Source organism: Spermophilus citellus (genome assembly GCF_964194105.1).
Source record: "Spermophilus citellus genome assembly, chromosome: 3".
NCBI lineage: Eukaryota > Metazoa > Chordata > Mammalia > Rodentia > Sciuridae > Spermophilus > Spermophilus citellus.
The window spans coordinates 88,746,872-88,769,951 of NC_138184.1; the positions used below are offsets into that span (position 1 = coordinate 88,746,872).

General features: G+C 43.8%; 1 protein-coding gene and 1 long non-coding RNA gene across 16 annotated transcripts in view; one reads left to right on the forward strand and one right to left on the reverse strand.

Moving 5' to 3' along the window:
- Positions 1 to 23,080, reverse strand: part of KDM2B (lysine demethylase 2B) — a 126,651-nt gene that overhangs the window by 92,880 nt on the left and 10,691 nt on the right. For 6 of the 13 annotated variants that reach the window (XM_081285203.1, XM_081285202.1, XM_081285195.1 and 3 more), the window contains exon 5: positions 218 to 396. In XM_081285203.1, the coding sequence (XP_081141329.1) occupies positions 218 to 396 (179 nt within the window). Of the gene's footprint in view, positions 1 to 217; positions 397 to 3,818; positions 3,882 to 11,406; positions 11,861 to 23,080 lie in introns of those variants that run through there. The other 7 variants (XM_081285201.1, XM_081285204.1, XM_081285193.1 and 4 more) reach the window with 3 other exon arrangements.
- The window catches only part of LOC308644292, a 104,095-nt gene continuing 92,881 nt past the window's right edge, over positions 11,867 to 23,080 (forward strand). For 2 of the 3 annotated variants that reach the window (XR_014020937.1, XR_014020938.1), the window contains exons 1-3: positions 11,867 to 12,363; positions 13,300 to 13,441; positions 22,832 to 22,964. This is a non-coding gene — a long non-coding RNA (uncharacterized lncRNA). Of the gene's footprint in view, positions 12,364 to 13,299; positions 13,442 to 14,394; positions 16,098 to 16,324; positions 16,878 to 22,831; positions 22,965 to 23,080 lie in introns of those variants that run through there. The other variant, XR_014020939.1, reaches the window with a different exon arrangement.

Below are 23,080 nucleotides of genomic sequence, written 5' to 3' on the forward strand. Positions count from 1 at the left end.
GGACGGCTCTGGTTGCCTTGAGCTGCTGCCCCCATCCACTCCATCCCATCCTCCTGCCTCAGTCTGCACAGAAGGCAAAACCCTGCTCCCAACATCTCCTCCCTGGCACCCAGGGGACCAGCCTTGGCCACACCCATGCCAGCCATTCCCAACTCAGGAGCAGGGCGGGAAGGAAGGGGACCATGGCAGGTGCCGGGACAGCCACAGCCAGACTTACTACAGTGGGGCGCTTGACCAGGTGCTCCAGCTTGGTGTGGCTGAACTCCAGGCTGATGACGTTGTACAGCTTGTCCCGCTGTGCCTCAGGTGTCTCATAGTAGCGCACGAATTGGGACATGCTCATCTCCGTGCCTTTCTGGGTGTTCACGTCCATCACATCTACCAGCCGCCGGCTCCCTGGGGACACAATCCACATGCTGGTCACTCCTGTCTGCACAGGACCTACTTGGAAGCCCCCCACAAAACAACACCTGCTCCTCCTCCGGGGGTCCCATTCTCCTAACCTCTGCTCCATGTCTGCTTAATGCCCTTTTCCTGACCCGACCTCTCTCCACCCTGTCTTCCTCCCTCCACCAGAGTGGCAGCCCATGACTGCTTCCTAAGGTGTCCTCAATGGCTTCCTAAAGGGCCTGCAGACCAACCCTCCCACTGAGCACCACCTGCTGCCAGTCAGTGCCGCTGACCCTGAGACTCACTTTGTTTCTTTGTGACATGAGAACAAACTGTCTCTAGAACTTCAACCACACAGGGAAGAACGAGAGAGGGGAGAGAAGTACTGGGAAAGGGGAGAAAACACACACAACACAGACTGCCAGAGTTCAAGGTGACTTACTAAGGAGGCTGGCACCTCCTGTGTGTCACAGGCACAAGGAGCATTACGGCTCTTATCTTATCTGGAAAGACCCCCAACTCCCCAGCAACTCAGTGGCAAATGCACGGTCCATGAAGACTCAGAAATACTGAACAAAACAAAACAAGGGCTGGAGCTGTGGCTCAGTGGCAGAACGCTTGCCTCGAATGCGTGAGGCCCTGGGTTCGATCCTCAGCACCACATGAAAATAAATAAAAATGAAGATATTGTGTTCATCTACAACTAAAAGAAATAAAAGTGGGCTGGGTACAATGGCACATGCCTGTACTGTAATCTCAGCAACCTGGGAGGATAAGGCAGAAGAATCACAAGTACAAGGTCACCCCGGCAACTCAGCAAGACTCTCAAAATAAAAAATAGAAAGAGTGGTCCTGGGTTCAATCCTCAGTATGGGGAGCGGGGAGGGGGAATGAAACAAGTGACCCCTTATTCACAGCTGCTGCAAAACTTTATGGGTACCCTCATTAGGGGTCAGCAAATGACAGTCCCAGGGCCAATCCGGCCCATTGCCTAGGACAGCTCACAAGCTAAGAATGTTTTTTACATTTTTAAATGCATTGTTGAAAATCAAAAAAGTATTATTTCTTGATGTGAAAACTATATGAAATTCAAATTCTCAGGGGCACATATAAAATTTGCTTGGTACCCGGCCATGCTCCTTGGCTTCCATATTGTCTAGGGCCACTAGCATGTTCCAAGGGTGGAGCTGAATAGTTGAGACAAAAAGCACATGGCCTGCAAAGCCTGAAATGTTTACTCTTTGGCTCTTTACAGAGAAAAGTGTGCCGGTCCTTGAAATAAGACGAAACTTTGAATTAACGTGGATGCTGATATGGGTTAAGAATCTCATCTCTCCTCAAAAAAAAAAAAAAAAAAAAAAAGCCAATCTCATCCTGTTCACTGCTACATGCCCAGCTCTGGGCTGAGAACTTGACCTAGAACAGGCCTTTGGTCAATATTTATTGAATAAATAAACAGTGCCATTCACACAGTAGGAACTAAATCATAAAATTAACCTCTTACACATGTAGCAAAACGTAGGTGTTCTAAGTTTGAGTTCAAGGTCTAATTTTCACAACCAAATTTCACAATTTGTTCTTGTCTTACAAAGGGGGAAACCAAGTAACTGGTTCTGTTCCATGGAAGACAACCATGCACACTCACTGAGCATGATCCCGCCCTCTACAGAGCTCTCATGGCCCCAGCTCTACGAGGTGGAACTTCAGTGACTCTCATTTGATGGACGAGAAATTGAAGCCCAGACAACTATCTAGATGTAGAATGTCCAGTTCGTGAGTGACAGCTGACATATGAAGCCAATCCTATCAAATACCAGAGCCCGGGCTCTTATCCTACATCCTGGAATAAACAATGTGCACTCTGATTACATGCTAAAACACAACAAAACAGAAAGAACCCCAGACTTCAGTGGTCAGGCTTCCCAGTCTAGACATCCTGGGAAGCTGATCCAAAAGACAGCTCTGCATCTGGAGGGTGTGGATCCACCAGGGGGCATCCCTGGTCTTTGCTGGAAATCCTGGCTACTATCTTGGCAGTGCTGGTCCTTCCTTAACCAGAGTAACTGAAACAGGTGGGCTCCATTCAGGTTTTCTGGGAGGCCCACCTGACAGAGAATCTGCTGCTTGAGCCCCCAAGGCCTCCCCTTTCTCTGGACAGTCTACCATTTCTGCCCACCTCTCAGCCCTAACCTTGCTCAAGGTCAAATTCAAGAAGGTTGCTGGGGAGGTCAGAGATAAGATTAAGATAAAGATCCTAAAATCACAGCCCCTGGGGCTGGGGATGTGGCTCAAGCAGTAGTGTGCTTGCCTGGCATGCACAGGGCGCTGGGTTCCATCCTCAGAACCACATAAAAATAAAATAAAGATGTCCGCCGAGAACTAAAAAATAAATATTGAAAAATTCTCTCTCTCCCTCCCTCCCTCCCTCCCTCCCTCTCTCTCTCTCTCTCTCTCTCTCTCTCTCAAAAAAAAAAAAATAAAATAAAATAAAATCACAGCCCCAACTGGGTGTGGTGGTACACACCTATAATTCCAGTAGCTGGGGAAGCTGAAGGATCACAAGTTCAAGGCCAGCCTCAGCTACTTAGTGAGGCCCTTAGCGAGTTAGTGAGACCCTGTCTCAAAATAAAAGTAAAAGTACTAAGGATGTAGCTCAGTGGTTAAGCAACCCGGGGTTCAATCCCAGTACCAAAAAATAAAATAAAATGAAAATCATAGAAGGCCAGAATTCAGCTGCCCAGGCCAGCACCACACTAAGATGCATGAATACAAATTCTAGCGGGACTTCCAACTGTGCCTTGGACCACTTAGCATCTCTTAGTGTAAGTTTCCCTGCCTATAATATAGGAACAAAAATAGCCAACCCAGGGGTTGTCCTGAGATGAAATGATTTAATACACATTAAATACAAGCAGTGCCTGCAGGGAAGGTAGTATTACCTAATCAGTCAATTTCATTTATAATTAGTCATCCCCCAGTATCTGAGAGAGTATCTGAGAGTTTCAGGAACCCCCCAAAGACACCAAAATCCAAGAATGCTAAAGTCCGTATATAAAGTGACACCGTATTTACATTTAGGGTATGCCCATCCTCCCATATACATTAAATCATATTCTTTATACTTAAATTTTTTATAGTTGCAGATGGACAGAATGCCTTTATTTATTTATTTATTTATTTTTATGTGGCGCTAAGGATCGAACCCAGTGCCTCATACAGGCTTGGCAAGTGCTCTGCCACCGAGTTACAGCCCCAGCCCTAAATCATATTCTTATAATACCTAATACAATGTAAATGCTGTGCACGTCATCTGTATAACACACTATGTAGGGAATAATGACTGTAGCCCCTGTCCAGCGTGGGCTACTGAACCAGGGTCACTCAAGCCATCGGGGTGACATGAAATCACCCACAGACACACAAAATACCTTTTTCACGGGCCGCCTCCAGCCTCAAGCTCCCACAAGGTGGGCAAAGAAAAACAGGGGAGGCTGGAGAGAGAGAGAGAGAGAGAGAGAGAGAGAGGGAATGCCTGAAGCTTGGCTTTTATTGGGGAGAGCTACTCGATGGAACATTCTGTCCAAAAAAGTGGCAGGGGTAGGATTACAACACACAGGTGGGTGTAACTCAACCCATCAGGGGATGCCCACCCACAGGGCTATACCTTTCTATGCCAGCAGAGGTTAAGTCAACAGGCATTACAGTGGGTGCAATGCCAGTCCAGTACCTCCTGGCTCAGGACTTCAAGCTGTGTGTATAACTCCTACCTGTTCAGGGTGGCCCCCGACAAATGACAAAAGAAATTCTGTACATGTTCAAATGGACCCCATTTTTTTTCTAGCATATTTAATCCATGTTGGGTTCAATCTGAAGATGAAGAACCCACAGGTAACAAGGGTCAACTAATTACACAGGTGGAGAAATTGGGGTGATATGAAGCTTATGCAGCTGCCTAACATCAAAACCAGTGAAATCTGTGCCCTCCAGTCTCACTGGACTGACCACTTAGGATCCTAAAATAACCATGATAGCTAATAAATGGCAGTTTTTTGTTGTTGTTTTTGGTACTGGGGTTAAACCCAGGGGTACTTTACCACTGACAAAATCCCCAGCCCTTTTTGTTTTTTTTGAGACAGGGTCTCATCCCAATAACTTGAGAGGCTGAGGATTACAAGTTTGAGGCCAGCCTAAGCAACTTAGAGACACCCTATCTCAAAATAAAAAAATATAAAAAAGGGCTGGGAATGGTAGTGTGTCCCTGGGTTCAATTCTGATACCAAAAAAAAAAAAAAAAAAAGATTTATTACTAAACTGTAGGAATACTTATGAATATATGGTAATATGGTACAATGATTATTTAAAATATGGTACTATTATTTAAAAATAAAAAATGTCTCAAAGCCAGTCTCAGCCACTGAGAGAAGCCCTAAGCAACTTAGTGAGATCTTATCTCAAAATAAAAAATAAAAAGGGCTGGGGATGTAGATTAGTGATAGAGGATTTACTTAGCAGGCACAAAACCCTAGTACTACACAAAGAAAAGAAATGAAGTACGGACACAGGCTACAACATAGGCAAGCCTCAAAAACATTATGCACAAAGAAGCCAAACACAAAAAGCCACATGCTGCATGACACCATTTATGTAAAATGTCCCGAACAGGAAAATCCATAGAGATAAAAAGTGGATGGGAGCCGGGGGTGATGGTGCACGCCTGTAATCCCAGAAGCCCAAAGCTCTGTAGGCTGAGGCAGCAGGAACACGAGTTCAAAGCCAGCCTCAGCAACTTAGCAAGGTCCTAGGAAACTCAGTGAGACCCAGTCTTTAAACAAAATATTAAAAAGAGCTGGGGATGTGGCTCAGTAGTTAAGCACCTCTGGGTTCAATCCCCAGTACCAAAAAAAAAAAAAAAAAAAAAAAAAAGAAAGAAAGAAAGAAAGATAAAAAGAACAGGGATGGGAGTGGAGGAAGGTGGTTGCTTAATGGGTCCAAGGTCTCCTTTTGGGGTGATGGTGATGGCTGCACAACACTGTGATGTACTGGATACCACTGAATTATTCAGTTTAAAATGGTTAATTTTTATCTCATGTGAGTTCCATAAGTTATTTTTAAATAGAGAAATTTCAAACATTAATGTTAAATCCCATAAAATCCTTCCACTCAACAGTTAAGGAGTCAAAGCTTCAGCTACAACAAGAGCAAGAACTTCATGTCTCCTAGTCTCTGTCTTTTTTCTTAATTGTTTCTGGGGTGTGGATCTCTCCCCTCCGCAGGGCTCAAGAACTTGGGCAGCCACTGACTGTCCCAAATCATGTCTCTAAGGAAACTTCACCCCCAACCCCAGGCCTTGGGTTCCATTCTTTACAACTTGAACCTGCAGCTTGGGAACACATTCCGGTGGCAAGTGCTAGGCCAGGAAATGAGAAACATAATCAAGGAATGGAAGAATCTGGCAATGGCCCCCAAATATATGTCCACCCAGAGCCTGAAATAGCACACTATTTGGAAAAAGGGTCCATGCAGATATAACTGAGGAAAGGATCTCAGATGAGATCATGTCAGATTCAGGGGAGGCCATAAACCCAATGACTAGTGTCCATTATAGGAAGGCCATATGAAGACAGAGACAGAGATTGGAATGATGTGTCTCTGGGCCAAGAAATCCTGGAGTCATCAAAAGCTAGAAGGGGAAAAGAGGGTTGCTAAAAGCCATCAGAGGGAACCAAAACTAGACTTGTAGCCTCCAAAAACTACGCAAGAATAAAATTCTGTTGTTTGAGGCCCCCTGCCCCACCAGTACGTGGCCCTGTTATGGCAGTCCAAGGAAGAGAATACAAGGACAGCAGTCACCTCTAGAACAAGGAGGACCTCATGGCAACGTCCAAGGAATGTGAAGATTTCTTAACTTGGATGGCAGGTATTATTTTAGAAATTTTCTGCAAAGTCTTCAATATGTCATCTATTTTGCATTCTACAGACCCCAGAGTGTCATACACCCCTGAGAATTCGAGATCCACACCCTAGAAACAGTGAAGGAGTCAAACTTCAGCTATTTTAGGTTCCACAGGCCACAGGATAAGATCTTTAGACAAGGTGCCTCAGTTTCCTTATCTGCAACACGCAGATAAGAACACCTTCCTGGGGCTGGGAGGATAGTTCAGTTGGTAGAGCACTTGCCCAGCCTGCACAAGGCCCTGGGTTCAATCCCCGGCACCACCACCAAAAAAAAGAACACCTTCCTAAAAAAAAAAAAGTTATAAAAAATATTATGATAAAAGTAATATATATTCAGAATGTTACTGTTGGAATCAAATGAAAGGGCTTGCAGAGCACCAAATAGCATCTTGCTGCACAGAAGTTACAGATCTGTACACAGAACATGCCTTTTTGTCTCTACCAAGCCAAAACAAGATTGCACGGACCCCTCCCTTCACTTCCAGGACAATTATGATTCACCAGCCTGGTTCCCAAAGTTGCACAAAGAAATATAATTAAGAAAACCAATGCCCGGTAAATATAAAATTTTGACCATCCTGAAAAGATTGGTCATTCCCTTCAATGTTATTCTCAAGTTAGGATTATATATAATGCCAATTTATATACAACCCAAATCAAAGATGACTATAATAAAGATTTCAAAAAATAGGCCAGACACAGTGGCACACACTTGATCCCAAATACTTGAAAGGCTGAGGCAGCCCAAATCTAGTTCTAAAATAATCTTCCAAAAGCAATGTAAATTTATCAATTTTACTACTGTATAATATATATATAATATATATATATATACACTCATGTGATTATATAATACATGTAACAAGTATATATGAAAATATAAATATATCATATATGCAAGTATTAATATTGTTATATATACATACATTCAGAGTTAAATGTCATATATCTAGTTTTTTATGATTAACACAAAGCAATGTACAAATTACTGATATCTTAAAACATATATGGGGCTGGGGTGTGATTCAAGGGTAGAGTGAAGGCTTAGCACGCTCAAGGCCCTTGGTTCAATCCCAAAATAAAACAACATATAACACTTTTCGTATAGCACATATATATCCACATGCACTTGTGAGTCAAATTTGGATAAAATGTGCTTTCAAATAAATGTATACCTTGTATATCTGTGATGATGTCCCAGGTATATTCCCTTCCACAAACAAATATTAATCCACAAGTTATTATTTTCAATCTTTGTCCAAATGTGAACCAAAAAAGTATTCAAGATTCATCAGGCACTCAAATATCCGATAAATCCAAGAATAAATGATGAATCATATTTTGTGAAAAAGGGAAACAACAAGAAAAAGTGTTAGCAAGGATGTGGGGGAAAAGGCACACTCATACATTGCTGGTGGGACTGCAAATTGGTGCAGCCAATATGGAAAGCAGCATGGAGATTCCTTAGAAATCTGGGAATGGAACCACCATTTGACCCAGCTTTCCCTCTCCTTGAACTACACCAAAAGGACTTAAAAACAGCATACTACGGGGACACAGCCATATCAATGCTTATAGCAGCACAATTCACAATAACCAAACGGTGGAACCAACTTAGATGCCCTTCAGTGGATGAATGGATAAAAAAAAATATGTGGTATATATACACAGTGGAATTTTACTCAGCATTAAAAGAGAATAAAATCACGGCATTTGGGCTGGGGATGTGGCTCAAGTGGTTGCACACTCACCTAGCATGCGTGGGGCACTGGGTTCAATCCTCAGCACCACATAAAAATATATTGTGTTCACCTAAAACTAAAAAAATATATATTTTTTTAAAAATCATGACATTTGCAGGTAAATGGAAGGCGTTGTAGAAGATAATGCTAAGTACAGTTAGCCAATCCCAAAAAATCAAATGCTGAATGTTTTCTTTGATATAAGGAGGCTGACTCATAGTGGGGTAGGGAGAGGGAATATGGGTGGAATAGATGAATTCTAGATAGGGAAGAGGAGAGGGAGGGAAAGGGAGGAGGCAGGGGATTAGCAAGGATGGTGGAATGTGATGGACGTCATTATCCAAAGTACATGTATGAAGACACGAAACCTACTTTATATACAAACAGAGATATGAAAAATTGTGGTATATATGTGTAATAAGAATTATAATGCAAAAAAAAAGTACATGTATAAAGACATGAATTGGTGTGAACATACTTTATATACAAAGATGTGAAAAATTGTGCTCTATATGTGTAATAGGAATTGTAATGCATTCTGCTGTCGTGTATTTTAAAAATAAAATAAATTTTAAAAAGTTTCTAATAAAAAAAAAAGAAAAGAAAAAGAGAAACAATTTGGGGTTAGGGCTATGGCTCAGTAGTACAGCACTTGCCTGGCACACATGAGCCCTGAGTTCCATCCCTAGCACCATGAAAAATAAATAAATAAAAGGTTTAGTGATCATTTAGTTACAAGGAGATAGTCATTTACAAAATTGTACATCACCACCCTCAAAATGTTATTTATTTTTTATGTGTCAAGGTTTCAAAAAAAAATAGGGCTGGGGATGTGGCTCAAGTGGTAGCGCGATCGCCTGGCATGCGTGCGGCCCAGGTTCGATCCTCAGCACCACATAGAAACAACGATGTTGTGTCTGCCGAAAACTGAAAAATAAGTGTTGAAAGATTCTCTCTCTCTCTTAAAAAAAAAAAGGTTTCAAAAATAAATAAATAAATGCTTCAGTAATAACAAAAACAAAACAAAAGCCAAAACTAAAATTAGAAAGAAAAACAATTTCACAATGCTAGTTGTGAAACTGACTGAGATGACCCATATAAAATGCTAGATGTTTCAATCCTTGGCACCAAAAAAAATAATTAATTAATTTAATGTACTTGATAAATAAGTGTTGAACACACAGAAGGGGGAATCGGCTCCCCCTTCCCAGGCCAACCAGGTTTCCTCTAGTCTGCTAATGTGTCTTTGGTGACTCATGCACCTCCAAAGGTCTTAGGAGTAGAATGCCCATGCCCCAAAGTGACACATTCAAGTCCAAACCTCTGACACCTGTGAGTGTGACCTTGTTTGAAAACAGGATCATGGGCTGGGAATGTGGCTCAAGCGGTAGCGCGCTCGCCTGGCATGCGTGCGGCCCGGGTTCGATCCTCAGCACCACATACCAACAAAGATGTTGTGTCCGCCGAGAACTAAGAAATAAATATTAAAAATTCTCTCTCTCTCTCTCTCCTCTCACTCTCTTTAAAAAAAAAAAAAGAAAAAGAAAACAGGATCATTACAGAAGTCAGAAAACCAAAATGAAGTCACACTGGATTGGAGTAGGCCCAAAACCAGTGACTGGTGGCCCTGTGAGAGACAAGGGAACTTTGTATGCAGACACACGGAAGGAAGACAGCCATGTGAGCCACCTGAGGAGGAGGCCGAGACTGGTGAGATGCAGCCACCAGCCAAGGGACCTGGGAGTAGCCAACAGTCACCAGCAGCTGGAGGAGGCAGGTCCTCCTCAGGACACCGGGATTTCAGACTATGAGAAGATAAACTTTTACGGGTTTTTTTGTTTTGTTTTGTTTTGTTTTTTCATAGTTGTAGATGGATAGCATACCTTTATTTTATTTGTTTTTTTTTTTTTTTTGTGGTGCTGAGGATTGAACCCAGTGCCTCACACGTGCAAGACAAGTGCTCTGCCACTGAGCTACAGCACCAACACTCTGTGGTCTTTTGTTATTGTTTTTGTTGTTGTTTGTTTTTGGTACTGGGGATTGAATCCAGGAACACTTTACCACTGAGTGACATCCCCAGCCCTTTTTTTTTTTTTACTTCCTGACAGGGTCTCACTGAGTTGCTTAGGGCCTTGCTAAATTGCTGGGGCTGGCTTTGAACTTACAATCCTCCTACCTCAGCCTCCTAAACTGCTGGGATTACAGGCGTGTGCCATGGGGCCTAGCAAACTTATGTGGTCTTAAGCCATCCAGTATGTACTCTTTGGCAGCCTAGGAAACCAATAAAAGGGCTGATGAAGGGATTACTGGAAAAGTCTACAAGCCTCCATAAATGTCAAGTATTCAGGCTTCTCCAGGAGCCTAGCACAAACTGGAATGGGGCAGACACGCCATATATGAAAACTTTGTGAATAGTAGATTCACAAAGAGAAAAATGAGATCACATAGATGACATGATAACATTTGGCCCTCAACATGTGTTTTCCGTTGTTTTGTGGAGCTGGGGGTTGAACTCAGGGCCTCACACATGCTAAGTAAAACTCTACAATTGAGCCACATCCCCAGTATGCGTGTTCCCTCACTCTCTGTCTTTTCGAAATTGAATCCAGAGGCATAGCACCACTGAGCTATAGCCACAGCCCTTTTTATTTTTTATTTTGAACACATCTCTCACTAAGTTGTCCAACCTGGCCTCGAACTTGTGATGCTCCTGCCTCAGCCTCCCTCCTGAGCTGCTGGTATTACAGGCATGCACACCTTCACCCAGTTATTCAATACAAGTTTTTGTCTCTTGTTTCTTGTCTCTCTCTCTCCTACCATTCTGTAAGCACTGTGGAGTTGGATCTGTCTAGCTCATTCCTCTATTCCAGATTTCCAGATTGGAGCTCAGTAAATCTCTGATTAATGGATCAATGCATTTTTTAATTGACTCTTAATGTCCTGCCTAGTGTATACCACTCGACTTCACATGTAAATTACAGATGACCTGAAGAAATGGCCTGAGGACCTGTGGGTGGGTGTGCATAGCCCCGCCTGGGCAAGGAAGACAACCCCATCACTACTGCTGAGAAAATACCCAGGGGTCCTGAGCACCCAGGAGCCCCAGCCCTGGAAACACTAGACTAAACATAGAAAGACAGACACCATTTTACTCTTGGGGGCACTAAGCAGGCCCCCAGACCCCCCATTGCAATCCCTGGTGTCCCGTGCCCTCTCCCTGCCCTCTGCTCCTCTGTAGCTTTCCACAGTCACAGAGGCCACTGGGAACCAAAGCTGGAAGACTCCTCCCCAGCCAGCCAAGGTCCCCAGCTGACCTCACCTCTCAGCCTGCCCTACTCACTGATGACAGAGGAATCAGGACTTGGAGCGGCTGAACTCAGTCACATTCCTCTTCAGACCAGGGAAGGGTGGTGGGAAGCAGCAGCTGGGACAGAATGACAGCACTGGGAGCAGAAGGCTGGGACACTTTGTTCTAAGTATAGCTTCCTAGTGTGCTGGGCGGTCCATTCAGCTCCCCAGGTGACCTAGAAGTCACAGTCCTTGGGAGGGGTCAGGGTGAGACTTAAGAGAAGAAGAAAGAAGTAGCTTCTGTGGTGCTCTGGGCTCCATGGACCACCCAGGCCCCCAGGGAAAGGAATGCACCAGTAAACAGCTAGAGCAGCGGGCAGGTTCCAGCCCTGGCAGGCAGCAGGAAACGCAGGCAAGACGGCAGCTGCCTGCGGAGGCAGGTGATTTGGAGAGAAGCAACCATGGACTTCGGAGTCTCATCTGGGGTAAGGGCCAACTCTAGATCAAAAGGCAGATATGGGGGAGTTTCTCTCCACAGACAGATCCCAGCCAACGAATGACAAAGGAGTGACAAAATTAGACCGTCACCACTGTGATGATGCTGAGGAACTGGCACTGAGCATCAAAGACTGCTAACATCAGAGGGAGAACGAGACCCGACATTTCCTGCCTCCTGAAGGAGAGCAGAACACCAACCATGAAGCAGTCCTGCCAGACATGAGTGAATGAGAGAAAGAGAAAGACATACTTGAACTTGGGCTTTTCTTTTCCTCCTTTTTTTTTTTTTTTTTTGGTGGTACAAGGCATTGAGCATGCAAGGTAATGTTCTACCTGAGCTACCCCTCAGGAGGGACACCTTGAATCTGCAACCATCATATGCAACTATCAATTCACAGGAACATCAGAAAATAGAGCATGTTAAACAATTCTCCGGGATGCCATCAGGAGAACCCAGGAGGTACCAGAGACTTCTCAACCAATCAGAATAGTGAGCTTACTAATATTCTGATTCATATGACTGTCAAAAAGAAGGAGAAGGAGGAGGAGGAGGAGGAGGAGGAGGAGGAGGAGGAGAAAGAAAAAACTGGCATATATTAGGGTCTGTAATATACTTAGCCACCTATCCTGTCTGGGTCTATGGAAAGAACTGGGAAGCTCTGAAAACAGATGAGTGTCCCAGGTAGACTCAAAGGGAAAGAGGAGCTCTTTCTCCCTTGTACATGAACTTACTGGCACCCAGGGTAGAGGCATGGGTGCCTGACCTCTTCCCATAATCAAGGCCCACAGGAGGCCACGGAATGCACCAAGGGTTCCTCCAGGAAGAGCACCCAGGCCAGTGCCAAGAGCCTGGTCTGAGTTCTAGTCCCAACAACCCACAGACCCTTTCTTTTTTTTTTTTTTTTTTAAGTTAAGATCTTTTTTTTTTTTTTTAAAGAGAGAGTGAGAGGAGAGAGAGAGAGAGAGAGAGAGAGAGAGAGAGAGAGAGAGAATTTTTTTTTTAATATTTATTTTTTAGTTCTTGGCGGACACAACATCTTTGTTGGTATGTGGTGCTGAGGATCGAACCCGGGCCGCACTCATGCCAGGCGAGCGCGCTACCGCTTGAGACACATCCCCAGCCCCCCCACAGACCCTTTCCTAGGCCTCAGTTGCCCCCTGGATAAAGGCAGGAAGAAGTGACCTTTATACACCACCCCCACCCTTTGCAAAAGAACTGTTTCTTCCAACAGAAGCTTTGACAAAACTCAAATTCATAAAAACAAGCAGCTCAGGCTGGAACAGGAGGTAGGGACTTCAGAATTGGACCAGATTCCCAGGACTTCCCTTTGAAAATCACTGGATTAGGTCATTTTTAGTTCCCTTCTCTAGGCTGACAAACTGACTTTTAGTCTAGTTCCTGAATACTCATTTCATTTCTCATCAGGGTTGACTAGAGGGAATTTGGAGGAGACCTGGAGGCTTGCCTGAGGGACCACGGCGGCCAATGGAGCCCACCAGCCCTTCTGCCTGGTCCCCTTCACAAAGGGCCAGGTGTTTGAGCAAGAGGCTCAGCACTGGGGGAGGAGGTAAGTGCCCCAAAAGGACAAAGGGACAGATTATTGGGATGGGAAAAATCACCCCTGGAGCAAGTGACAGGGAAAAGCTGCCCATTGGAACCAGTAAAGAATCCATATAACTGGAACTCTTAGGCCTTGAAATCACTGTGTTCCTGGGGAAGTGTTCCACCTCCAAGCAAATCCTGGAGTTCCTAAGTAGGCCAGCAGTTTCCCGGCTCATCTCCCTCTGAGTCTCCCAGGCTGTGCACACATCCAACAGACCAACTACAGAAACTGATCCATGGCCCTGTGGCCCTTGCTTTGAAGGCTCCATCAGTCAGCTCCAAGAGCCAAGGACTTGGAGCCAGAGGACACTGCTCAAAGTCACCTTGAAGGCTAACAGGAAGTACACACAAGCACTGACACCAAACTCCCCCTCAGACCCGCTCTTGAGAAAGGTCACAGAGCTATTCCCCTTCACAGTCCCGGCATGCTGTCATCCCAGGCTTCTGGTCTGGGTTTACATCCTACTCCTTGGGAGTAGCTCCTCACCAATCTAACACTAGCAGCATGTGTTAGGGAGGTCACCGGCCCCAGGTTCAAATCCCTCTCCATCCTACTGTTTCTAGCAGTAAGGCCTTGGGTATGACCCTGAACCCCTCTGGGCCTCAGTTTCCTCATCTGTAAAATGGAGATACAAATTCTGGCACTATCATGGAAAGCACTTGGTAAACTTGATAGCAGGGGATCTCTTGAGGATATGGTCCCAAACTGAGGGCTTAAATGCACTGGAAAGAAGAAGCATTGAGGCCAGGAGTCACTGCACAAAAAGGACAAGCCTCCTCAAGCTGAGTCCTCAGTTTCCTCATTATGAAAGGAGAGGATGGGTGTCACCGTGCCCAGATGTTCCCCAGGCCCCAATGCCTTCAGGCTCCTCATCTCAGTACCTGTCTGCTTTTGTTGTTGTTTTTGTTCTTTTACAGAACAGGGAATTGGACATAGGGCTCTATACCACTGAGCCCTTTTTACTTATATTTTATTTGAGACAAAGTCTCACTAAGTTGCCGAGGCTGGCCTTGAACTTGCAATCCTCCTGCCTCACTCAGCCTCCTGAGTAGCTGAGACTATTAAGGATGTGCCATCATGACCAGCATCTCGGGACCTTTTCAAATGACCCCAGGACTGCTGTCTGTGCTGCAAAACCCTGACCCTCATGGGTGGCCTAAGGGGACAAACATAGACTGACAAATCTTGGCTAAACCCAACCAAGCAAGGACATCCACCAAGTAACCCAAGACAACAAGGGAAACCTGAATGATTCCGAGGATGAGACCCAGCTGCAGGGCTGTGTGGAAGTTGAGACAGCAGGAGCTGCCGTCAGTCAGACCCGGGAACAAACTCTGTTCTTCCACTCACTACCTACACGATCGTGGACAAGAAACTGTGAGCCTCAGGGTTTGTTTTGGGTGCTTTTATGGTGATGGGCACCAAAGCCCAGGGACTCATGCATGCCGGGCAAGCACTCTACCACCAAGCTATATCCCCTAGCCCTAAGCCTCGGTGTGGTTTTTTAATATTTTTTAGTTGTAGATGGACATAATACCTTTAATTTATTTATTTGCTTATTTTATGTGGTGCTGAGGATTGAACCTAGCACCTCACACACGACAGGCAAGTGCTCTACCACTGAGCCACAACCTCAGCCCCTTAAGCCTTGTTTTTGACATCTATAAAATGGGAGTGGGGCCAAGTGCTGTGGTGCATGCCTGTAATCCCAGCAGCTCGGGAGGCTAAGGCAGGAGGATCATGAGTTCAAAGCCAGCCTCAGCAACAGCGAGGCGCTAAGCAACTCAGTGAGTCCCTGTCTCTAAATAAAATACAAAACAGGGCTGGGGATGTGGCTCAGTGGTCAAGTGCCCCTGATGTTCAATCCCCAGTACAAAAATTAAAATTAAATTAAATAAATAAATAAAATGGGAATGGAACCGGGGCATAGCTCAATGGTAGAGAGCTTGCCCTAGGTTCAATCCCCAGCACCATTGGAAAAAAACAAGACTAAGGCAGAAGGATCACAAGTTCAAGGCCAGCCTCAGCAACTAAATGAGACCCTGTGTCAAAATAAAAAGGGTTGAGGACGTAGCTAAATGGAAAGCACCCCTGAGGTTTCAATCCCTAGTACTAAGGGGGAAAAAAAAAAAAAAACACACATACACACACACATCTGTGTGGCATTGGCTTCAGGATAGGCAGATGGACAAATGGAGCAAATTAGAGCATCCAGAAACAGCCCCCACCAATGCAGCCACCTGATACATGAGAAAAGAGCACTCCAGGGCCACGGGGACAGGGGATCCTTTTCAGTAATGGTGCTGGGTCAACTGGATATCCATATGGGGAGATAAAAGAATCTTGACCCCTATCTCCTACCAAACATGAAAATCAATTCCAGATGAACTACACATTTAAATGTAAGGGTTCAGGGCTGGGATGTAGCTCAGTAATAGAGCACTTGCCTAGGATGCGTGAGGCCCTAAGTTCAATCCCAGCACCACAGGAAAAAAAAAAGTTTCAAACAATAAAGCTTTTTGAGGAAAAAAATGTGAACATCTTTGTGACCTTGGAATAAGCAAAAATTTTTACAAGACATAAGAAAAACTAAAGGATCAAGCAAAGCTAAGTAGTATCTGTTAAAATTAAGAACTTTTTTTTTTAATAGATTCTCTTTTATTTATTTATTTATTTTTTTTTTAAAGAGAGAGTGAGAGAGGAGAGAGGGAGAGAGAGAATTTTTTTTAATATTTATTTTTTAGTTCTTGGCGGACACAACATCTTTGTTGGTATGTGGTGCTGAGGATCGAACCCGGGCCGCACGCACACCAGGCGAGCGCGCTACCGCTTGAGCCACATCCCCAGCCCAAAATTAAGAACTTTGAGCTAGGTGCAGTGGTGTACCCTATGATCCCAGAGACTCAGGAGGCTGAGACAGGAGGATCAAAAGTTCAAAGCCAGCCTTACAACTTAGCGAGACCCAAAGCAACTTACTGAGACCCTGTCTCAGAATAAAATATAAAAAGGACTGGAGATGTTGCTGGTGGTAAAGCACCACTGGGTTAAATTCCTACGACTCTAATACCCCTTCAAGAACTTCTGCTGGGTATAGTGGTATGCTCCTGTAATCCCAATTTACTTGGGAGGCTGAGACAGGAGGATTACTTGAGCCCAGGAGCCCAAGGTCAGTCTGGGCAACATAGCAAAATCCTCTCTCAAAAAAGAAAATTTTCCAGCGACTCAGGAGGCTAAGGCAGGAGATCGAAAGTTCAAAGCCAGTCTGGGCAACTTAGTGAGGCACTTAGCAACTCAGCAAGACTCTGTCTCTAAATAAAATACAAAGGGCTGGGGATGTGGCTCAAGCGGTAGCGTGCTCGCCTGGCATGCGTGCAGCCCGGGTTCGATCCTCAGCACCACATACAAAACAAAAAAGATGTTGTGTCCACTGAAAAAAACTAAAAAATAAATATTAAAAAATTCTCTCTCGGAGCTGGGGATGTGGCTCAAGTGGTAGCGCACTCACCTGGCATGCGTGCGGCCCGGGTTTGATCCTCAGCACCACATACCAACAAAGATGTTGTGTCCGCCAAAAACTAAAAAATAAATATTAAAATTCTCTCTCTCTCTTAAAAAAGAAAAAGTCTCTCTCTCTCACTCTCTCTCATTCTCTCTTAAAAAAAAAAAAAAAAGAGGCAATTGAGGCAATTCACTCTAAATAAAATACAAAAAGGGTTGGGGATGTGGCTCAGTGGTAGAGCACTTGCCTAAGCATGGGTGAAGCAGTGGGTTCAATTCTCAGCACCATATATAAATAAATGAAATAAAGAAAGGTACACTGACAATTTAAAAAAAATTATTAAAAGGGGGGGGTGCTGGGGATGTGGCTCAGTGGTTAAGCACCCCAGTATCAAAAAAATATATATATATATATATTTTTTTTTTAGGGGAATGGGGTATGATTCAGTGGTAGAGTGCTTGCCAAGCATGGGTGAGGCCCTGGGCTCAATCACCAGCACCACAAAAATAATAAATAATAGATAGCAGCCATGTATGATAGCACACGCCTATAATCCCAGCAATTAAGAAGCCTGAAGCAGGAGATTCCACATTCAAAGCCAGCTTCTATAAGACCCTCAGCCACTTACTGAGAACCTGTCTCAAAACAAAAAGTAAACAGGTCTGTGGGTATGGGTGTAGCCCCTAGGTTTAATCCCCAGCAAAAAAAAAAAAAAAAGAAAGAAAGAAAAAAGATTATTAAAAGACAATCCATAGGGCTGGGGATGTGGCTCAAGCGGTAGCGCGCTCGCCTGGCATGCGTGCGGTCCGGGTTCGATCCTCAGCACCACATACCAAAGATGTTGTGTCCGCCGAGAACTAAAAATAAATATTAAAAAAAAATTCTCTCTCTCTCTCTCTCTCTCTCTCTCTCCTCTCTCACTCTTTAAAAAAAAAAAAAAAAAAAAAAAAGACAATCCATAAAGTTAGAGAAGATTCTTAAGATAGATATCCAATAAAGAACTCATATCCAGAATACATAAAAATCCTTATATTAAAGGCTAAATCTTGTCTTCCCCCAAAATTCATATGTTGAAGTGCTAACCTAAGGGAGTCAGAAGTAGGCAAAAAATTTCTTGAACAAAACACAAAAAATCGGGGGCTGGGGATATAGCTCAGTCCGTAGAGTGCTTTCCTGTCATGCACAAGGCCCTGAGTTCAATCCCCAGCACCACCAAAAAAAAAAAAAAAAAAAAGACACAAAAAATCTGAATGGATTTGCTGAGTGCAGTGGTACCTGCCTGTCACCCCTGCAACTCATGGGGGGAACAGGGCTGAGGCAGGAATATCCCAAGTCCAAGGCCAGGAACAGCAATTGAGTAAGACCCTGTCTCTAAATAAAAATGAAAAGGGGGGCTGGGGATGTGGCTCAAGCGTTAGTGCGCTCGCCTGGCATGCGTGCGGCCCGGGTTTGATCCTCAGCACCACATACCAACAAAGATGTTGTGTCCACCGAGAACTAAAAAATAAATATTAAAAATAAAAATAAAAATAAAAAAATAAAAATAAAAATGAAAAGGTATAGGAATGTAGCTCAAAAGTAGAATAAAGGGGTCAATCCCCAGAACTGCAAAAGAAAAAAAAAAATCAAGAAAAGATACATTGTCTCTGTTAAGAATTAAAATAAAGAATTTCTGCCCGGCCAGGCAGAGGCCTGTAATACAAGCCTCTTGGGAGGCTGAAGCAGGAGAATCACAAGCTCAAAACCAGCCTCAGCAACTTAGTGAGATCCTAAACAACTTAGCAAGACCCGCTCAAAATAAAAACTAAAAAGGGCTGAACAGGCTGGGGATGTGGCTCAGTGCTTAAGCAACCCTGGGTTCAATCCCTGGCACCAAAAAAAACTTATGCCAGGCACACACCTGTAGTCCCAAATTACCCAGGGGAATCCACGAATGTAACTTTGTTTGGGAATAGGGTCATTAAATAGGTAATTAAGTGAAAATGAAGTCTTTAGGGCAGGCCCTCATCCAAAAACGACTGGTACCCCAAGAAGAGGAGACTAAGACAAAGATACATGTAGAGGAAAAACCATGTGAATCAGGGACAAAATGGACAACAGGCCAAAGAGAGAGACTTGAAAGAAACCAGACTTCCAGCCTCCAAAACTGTGAGAAAATGAATTTCTATTATTGAAGGCCCCCCAGTCTATGGTACATTGTTAGAGCAACTCTAGCAAATTAATATACTCTCCAATCAATAAGCACCTGTTCCAGGCATGGGGGGCACACACCTGTAATCCCAGTTACTCAGGAGGCCGAGGGAGGAGGATCCCAAGTTCAAGGCCAGCCTGTGCAATTCAGGGAGACCCTATATTAAATAAAAGGGGCTGTGGTGTAGTTCAGTGAACAGCACTCGCCTAGCATACCTGAGGCTGAGATCAATTCGAAAAAATTACCAAAAAAAATAGTAATGAAACATAAAATTACCAAAAAATAGTAATGAAATATAAAATATAAAAATAGTATCTAGGGGCTGGGGTTGTGGCTTACTGGTAGAGCGCTTGCCTGCATGTGTGAGGCACTGGGTTTGGTTCGCAGCACCACATATAAACAAATAAATTAAAGGTCCATTGACAACTAAAAAAACATAGTATCTATTTAAAGTAATGGGGAAAAGGCTTGATCAAACATCTCACAAAAGAGCATATCCAAGGCCAGGCAAGATGGTTCATGCTGAGACAGGAGGATCACAAGTTCAAAGCCAGCCTCAGCAACAGCAAGGCGTAACCAACTCAGTGAGACCCTGTCTCTAAATAAAATTCAAAAATATAGGGCTGGGGATGTGGCTATGTTGAGTGCTACTGGGTTCAATCCCTAGTACCTAATAAATAAATAAATATATTTTTTAAAAGGCAGAGGGGTGCTGGAGATGTAGCTTAGTGGTTAAGTATCCCTGAGTTCAATCCCCAGTGCCAAAAAATAAAAAATAAAAAAAGAGCATATCAAAATAGTCATTAAGGTCTGTCGTGGAGTTCAATTACATCAGTCATTAGTGAAATGCCAAAAACCACAGTGAGGGACTGGGGTTGTGGCTCAGCGGTAGAGCACTCGCCTAGCAATGCGAGGCCACATAAAAATAAATAAATAAAATAAAGGTATATATTAAAAAAAAAATACAGTGAGACACAACTCCATACCCACCAACAGGGGAGTGCAGCTAAAATAAGAATAATGACACTAATTCCTTAGGACAATTATTTGACAGCATCAACTAAAACTGAATATACATTTATACTCTATGCCCAATGATAGTTCATGCATATATTTACCAAAGTCATGTTCTATAATGTTCTCAGGAACACTCTAGATATAGCCTTAAACTGGCTGGTACCCAGGTACCCATCAACTGTAGAACGAATAAATTGTAAAATATTCGCATAATGGAAAACTACACAGAAATAAATAGACACAACTAATGTAGATGAATCTCATAAAAACAAGGTTGATTGCCACGCATGGTGGCGCACACCTGTAATCCCAGAGGCTCGGGAGGCTGAGACAGGAGTACCATGAGTTCAAAGCCAGCCTCGGCAACAGTGAGGCACTAAGCAACTCAGTAAGACACTGTCTCTAAATAAAATTCAAAAAAAGGCTGGGGATGTGGCTCAGTAGTTGAGTGCCCCTGAGTTCAATCTCGAGTACCCCAAAAATAAATAAACAGGACTAGGGATGTGGCTCAGTAGCTAAGCACCCTTGGGTTCAATCCCTGTTACCAAAAAGAAAAAGAAAAAAGGAAAATGTGGACAAAGTTGAGTGACAAGAAGTCAAAAGCAAAAGAGGACATTCAGTGTGATTCCACTGACATAAAGTAGAAAAACAAAACTCATTCCTGCCATCAGGGTGACAGGAGGGAAGGGGCCAGATTAAAGCACAAGAGGATTCTGGTGTACTGGTTCCCGGGCTGTTTGTTTAGTTAAAATGACTCAAGTGGCCAGGCATGGTGGTGCCCGCCTATGGTCCCAGCTGCTCAGGCGGCTAAAATGTTTGAGTCCAGCCTGGGCAACTTAACAAGACCCTGTCTCAAAATTTTTTAAAAAAAGCTTTTTTTCAAGGGTTGGGGATGTAGCTCATTGGTGGAGCACTTGCTTACTGTGGGCAAAGCCCTGGGTTCAATCCTCAACAGTGGAAAAAAAAATTAATGGATACAGTTACTGTATGTGCACCACCTATCTATATTTTGCTTAAATTAAAAAGTATTGTTTTGGGGGGCTGGGGTTGTAGCTCAGTGGGGGAGCACTTGCCCAGCACATGTGAGGCCCTGAGTTCGATCCAGGCACCACATAAAAATGAATAAATAAATAAAACAAAGCTATTGTGTCCATCTACAAATAAAAAATTTAAAAAAACTAAAAAGCGTTTTTGGCTGGGGTTGTGGCTCAGCAGTACAGCACTCACCTTGCACTGGCGAGACCCTGGGTTCGATCCTCAGCACCACATAAAAATAAATAAGTGAAATAAAGGTATTGGGTCCAACTACAACTAAAAAATAAAATATTTTTTTTAAAAAGTGTTTTTTTTTTTTTTAATGTAGTATTATAGAAACGGAAAGTGTTTTTTGTTTTTTTTTCCTCCCTTGTGTTATTGGAGATTGAACTCAGGGCATGTGCTGGGCGTTGGGTTCAATCCTCAACACCACATAAAAAATAAAATAAAATAAAGATGTTGTGTCCACCAAAAACTACAAAAAAAAATATTTAAAAAAAAGATATTGTGTTCACCTATAACTAAAAAATAATTTTTTTTAAAAAAAGAAAAGCCTGAGAAGAGTCTAAGACCCACACTGTGGCCCCTAAAGCTAGCCATGCACCTTTCTAAGGTGCTAGTCACCTGGTTGGGCCAGCCTCCCCACACTACCCTCTCAAGCAAAACTCTTGGTTTATGTTAGGGACACTTCTGTCACCCAGCAACCCTGGAGAACTGTTGCTTCCCCAACTCAGTCAGTTGACCTGGGCCCCCATTCTACTCTGGGGTTATGCTAGTTCTATCAGAGCCAAGCCAGAGACGCTGCGTGGAAGTCTGTGGGTTGAGGAAGGAGGACCCTGAGCTGGTAGGATGTGAACCTGGAGCCGCTGGCTGTAGCTCTTTACATGGAGAGATACCTTCCTGAAAACCAAAGAGACAGAGGAAGCAAATCAGGACACAAAAAGCAGGCAACCTCCTGGGATCATCTTGGAGCACCTACGCCTAGATGTGCCTGTGAATTACGCCCCAGACATATGTAAATCAGTAAGTTTTTGCTTAGGCCAGTTTGAATGACATTTGTCACCCCCATCAAATGTATCACCACTCTCCAAAAGCCTGTGCACACTCAAGAGATGAAAATGGACATTTTAATACCCCAAATTGGCTACAGCCACTCACACCCCTCACAGCGTCAAGTGCACCATACCTTCCCAAAGCACCAAGAGACATGGGGCTGGCTTACTGTTCGCGCTTTCTGTACCTTTCTAGAAAATTCTAGCACTGGCAAGGATGTTGGGACCATCTTACTAGACCCTTCTGTATCCTCCATGAGAAGAACAAGGCTCAAGGGAAGAGACTGCCTGGGCACATCCAGAGCAAAACAAAACCTCAAAAGGCTTGAGAAGCTGTTCAAAAGGGCCAGGCAGGCAATGTTATTTAAGAAAGCTTGCTGGGCTGGGGTTGTGGCTCAAGCGGTAGCGCGCTCGCCTGGCATGCGTGCGGCCCGGGTTCGATCCTCAGCACCACATACCAACAAAGATGTTGTGTCCGCTGAAAACTAAAAAAATAAATAAATATTTTTTAAAAATTCTCTCTCTCTCTCTCTCTCTTAGAAAGAAAGAAAGAAAGAAAGAAAGAAAGAAAGAAAGAAAGAAGTGGTGCACACCTGCAATCCCAATGACAAGGGAGGCCGAATGTTCACAAGTTCAAGGCTAGTCTGGGCAATTTAACAAGACCCTGTTTCAAAATAAAAAAGGGCTGGGAAGGTTGATCAGTGCAAGAGCAATCCTGGATTCAATCCCCAGTATGGGGAATGGGGGCAGGAAGGGGGAAGCAAGCTGCATTTATTAAGGTTGTCATGTTGCCTCAACCCCAGGTTTGA